General features: G+C 48.8%; 1 protein-coding gene across 1 annotated transcript; it reads left to right on the top strand.

Moving 5' to 3' along the window:
• The first annotated feature begins 2,767 nt into the window (after positions 1-2,767).
• On the top strand, positions 2,768-3,232 carry Pmis2 (PMIS2 transmembrane protein). The gene is made up of 2 exons (XM_050119063.1): positions 2,768-2,960; positions 3,104-3,232. The coding sequence occupies exons 1-2, from the start codon at positions 2,778-2,780 to the stop codon at positions 3,230-3,232; spliced, it is 312 nt and encodes a 103-aa protein (XP_049975020.1). The 5' UTR covers positions 2,768-2,777.
• The last annotated feature ends 767 nt before the right edge of the window (positions 3,233-3,999 follow it).

Raw genomic sequence — 3,999 nt, 5'->3', positions numbered from 1 at the left:
CCAGTTGTTTGTTGTTGTTTGTTTTGTTGTTTTTGTTTTTGAGACAGGGTTCGGCTGTCCTGGAGCTTGCTCTGTAGACCAGGCTGGCCTCGAACTCGCAGAGATCTGCCTGCCTCTGCCTCTACCTCCAGAGAGCTGGGATTAAAGGCATGCACCACCACACTTGTTACTCTTGCAGAGGACTCAAGTTCTGTTCCCAGCACCCATATGTCAAGTGGCTCACAACTTCCTGTAACTCATTCTAAGAAATCCTATATCCACGTCTAGCCTCTATGAACACCTGCACACACACACACACACACACACACACACATATGCACACAAATAAAACATAAAATAAATCTTGTAGACCGCCTTGGCGGGTCACTCAGTCTAGGGGGTTGTAACCCACCTGGCAGGCCAGTTATTCCAGGGTCCCGGAGAAGCGCTATCTGAAAGACATGGGCAGGAGAGAGGAAGGAGGCCAAGCTAGGTTTGTCGAAGCCTCCGTTTATTAGAGTCATGGTTACAGCTTATATAGGATGAGGAATTTGGGGGGGGGGCAGGGGCATGACCAGAGCAGGAAGGGATCTTGTAGCGTGGTCCAAGCCGGTCACAAGGTCATCAGCCAGGAGGTTATGATCTGTCAGGTCACGATTCCTTGGTCAGGAAGTCACAAGTTGACACACCTAGTTCTCTAGATAGTTGGAATGTGGAGCGGGTTCCACTAACAGATATCTCTCTATTAACAGATAATTGGCTCTGCCAATTTTGGGGGGAAATGGCTCCTGACAAAATCTTTTAAGCTAGGCATTCAATCCCAGCACTAAAGAAATAGAGATTGGTCAGCCAGAGCTACATAGTGAGAACCTGTCTCAAAAAACGAAAACATCTCACCGGGCAGGGCTTTAATCCCAGCACTTGGGAATCAGAGGCAGGCCATGCTGGTCAAAGCCAGTTCCACCAGGATAGCTAGTACTTGTTACACAGAGAAACCCTGTCTTGAAAAACCAAAAGAAAAAAGAATACACCTTGTTTTAAAGGTTCTAGGAATATAGCTCAGTGCTAGAGTGCTTGCCTGGCCAATGTGAGGCTCTGCATACGTGTGTGTGTGTGTGTGTGTGTGTGTGTGTGTGTGTGTGTGAGAGAGAGAGAGAGAGAGAGAGAGAGAGAGAGAGAGAGAGAGAGAGAGAGAGAGAGAGAGAACAGGTATGGACTTCAAGTCACTTTGGTCTTCACAGCATCCATCTCCCTAAAACTGTCAGCTCGGGAGCCACCCAGCTGAACACCAGTGGCACTGTATGAGTGTCCACTGATGGTTGTCACCTGAATCGTTCATCACCATGTGGCTTGAAACTTACAATCCATTTCCTGTAGAGCACAGCAAACTCCAATAAGTTTAATTACCAACTCGCAGTTCCAAGTGTCAGCACGTCCAGCTCTCTGGTCCGCACCTCCTATGGCTAAAAATACGGTATCCCTCCTGCAGGGTTCTCAAAGTTCAAGTCCTCTTTCAAATGAACATGGTCGTGGCTGAATTCAGAATCTTGCTGTACCTGGCTGCTGGTCAGCTAAAGGTTGCTTGTGTTTCCTTACTTTGTGACCCTTGTGGTGTCAGGCCAGCAGTTCTCAAGGCCCAAGCCTCTCCTGTCAATAAGACCAAGGCCCTTGTAAGGACTCACTTGGCTGCTCACTGTGGCATTCCTTCACAGCAGGGCACTTCAGTAACTGAATGACCAGGAGGGGCCATATGTGTGAGGCGGCAGGCATCTGAGGGCAATCCGAGGTACACCCTCCTGGAAGATTATTTCCTGTGCCATTGGATTTTCCCCAAGCAGTTCTGGGGGGCTGAAACCATCGAGCTATAATCTACATTTAAGTGGTATTCCATTTTAAGACAGTTCTTCCAGCCATACAGCCAAAAGGAGCATGAACATGGGGCTTCAGAAGGCAGAGAATGGATCCGGAGGATCAGGAGATCAAAGCCATCCTTGGCTACGTCTTGAATTCCAGGCCAGCCTGGGCTGAATGAGATCCTTTCTCAAATGCTGGGATTATAAATGGCCACACCTCCCACAGTTCTTTATTTGGCGGCAAGCTTTCACTATTAAGACCTGGCTAAGAGCACTGGCTGCTCTTCCAGAGGACCCGGGTTCAATTGCCAGCTCCCACACGGCGGCTCACAACTGTAACTCCAGTTCTAGGGGACCTGACACCCTCACCCAGACATATGTGCAGGCAAAACACCAATGAACATAAAAATAAATTACTAAAAAATCTGGCAGGCAGTCTTGAATTCGCTGTGGACTAGGCTGGCCTCAACCTGACCCTCTATTTATTCTGAGATAGGATCTCACTAGGTAGTCCTTGAGCTTGCTGTGTAGACTAGGCTGGCCTTGAATTTACAGAGATTCATTTGCCTCAGTCTCCCGAGTGCTGGGATGAGTGTTACAACGCCCAGCTAAAAGACTCGTCTACTTACTCTTCAGAGGTTTCCCTTCCTCTATCCGTTAGCACTCTGCCAAAGAAAGAGACTCAGTCAAATTTCCTCACAATCAATCCTTGAGGGTACAGCGGGAACTACCACTACACAGCCTAGGCCTGAGGAGCCTAATGACGGCGGGACCACGCCCACCTCTTGAGGGCATCCAATCAGAACTGGAGATGCTCTCAACTCCATTGTGAAGAGTGGCCTTAGACCGCAGAGTTCTTAGGATTCTTGGTAGAGCCTCGGGAAGCGCGGTGGGTCTGGGTCTCTACTTTCAAGACACCAGGATCTGTCTTTGCATGAAAAGATCATGGCTACAACCCCACCAGGTGCCCCTGCAGAGCCAGCAGCTCCCAAAAATAAAAGGCAACTAGACCGTCCACAGACTGAGGAAGAACTAGCGTTTTATGCTCGGAATCACTTTATCGTGACGATCTGTGCAGTGATTCTTTTCCCACCCTTTGGATTGGCAGCCCTCTACTTCAGCCGCCAGGTAAAACTATTCCCCAGACACTGCTCATCCTGTCCTCTGCTGGTCTCAGGTCGGGCTCCCCCCCGCAGTGGCTAAAGGGTTCCAATCCTTCCTCCAAGAGCTTCTAGCCTGAGAAACCCATACCCATGCTCCCACCCTTACAGACCGACGAGGCCAATAAGTGCAGCGACTGGGACAGCGCGTATTCCAACTCAACTCGAACTATATGGCTGGATGTATTCGCCATTCTCGTGGGTTTAGCCCTCATCTACACATATGTCCTATTTAAATGACGGCTAGACCCAGCATCCTCGGGCTGCACTCCCCAACAGACACGCCCACTTAGACACAGACCAGCCACCAAGAAGAATCTCAGAGCTTCAGACATCCCTTAGCCAGGAAACCCACGAACCAAAAAAATAAAACACCCAAGCAACCCGCCAGCCCAAGAAGCCCCGAGGCCACCTACCAGCATACCAACTCACTGTTATTTGGCCTCCACAGTTGTCTCCATCCATCTTGAAGGCCCACACTCAAGTCCTAAATCTGTGTAAGCCCCTGAGCTGCTCTTTCCTGAAAAGAAAAAAAAATCATATTTCTTAGCCCAATAAAACTAAAGGGAATATTCTGGCTTAGCATGTGTTTCTAGATGTTTTTCTGGTCAATAGTGGTTTCCTTGGGGCTGTGTTTGCTTAGATCCTGTGAAACCCAGAGTGCAATAATGGTGCCAGACACTGGGGCACACATCTATAATCCCAGGATTCAGAAAGAGACAGGAGGATTAGAAGTTCAAGGCCAGCCTGGGCTACGTAGTGAGTTAAAGACCAGCCCTAGCACACATGAGACCCTGACTCAGACAAACAAAAACCAAAACAATAAACAGTGTTATAATGGTGAAACCCACAGCCATGAAAATGGGGACTCTGTGGATTTTCACCCACTCACCACTAACATACTGATAAATCTGCATGCTGAGGGCTGGGGAGAGGGCTGGAGTGTTTAAAAGCATCCGCTGGACAATTCTGATGAAGAGGGTTCATTCAGGATGCAGTGGGTCATA

This window comes from Alexandromys fortis, unplaced genomic scaffold, assembly GCF_014885135.2.
Source record: "Alexandromys fortis isolate MF-2015 unplaced genomic scaffold, M_Fortis_MF-2015_v1.1 scaffold_140, whole genome shotgun sequence".
Lineage (NCBI taxonomy): Eukaryota > Metazoa > Chordata > Mammalia > Rodentia > Cricetidae > Alexandromys > Alexandromys fortis.
The sequence above is the reverse complement of the archived record's forward strand: the minus strand, read 5'-3'. Positions and strand labels throughout refer to the sequence as shown.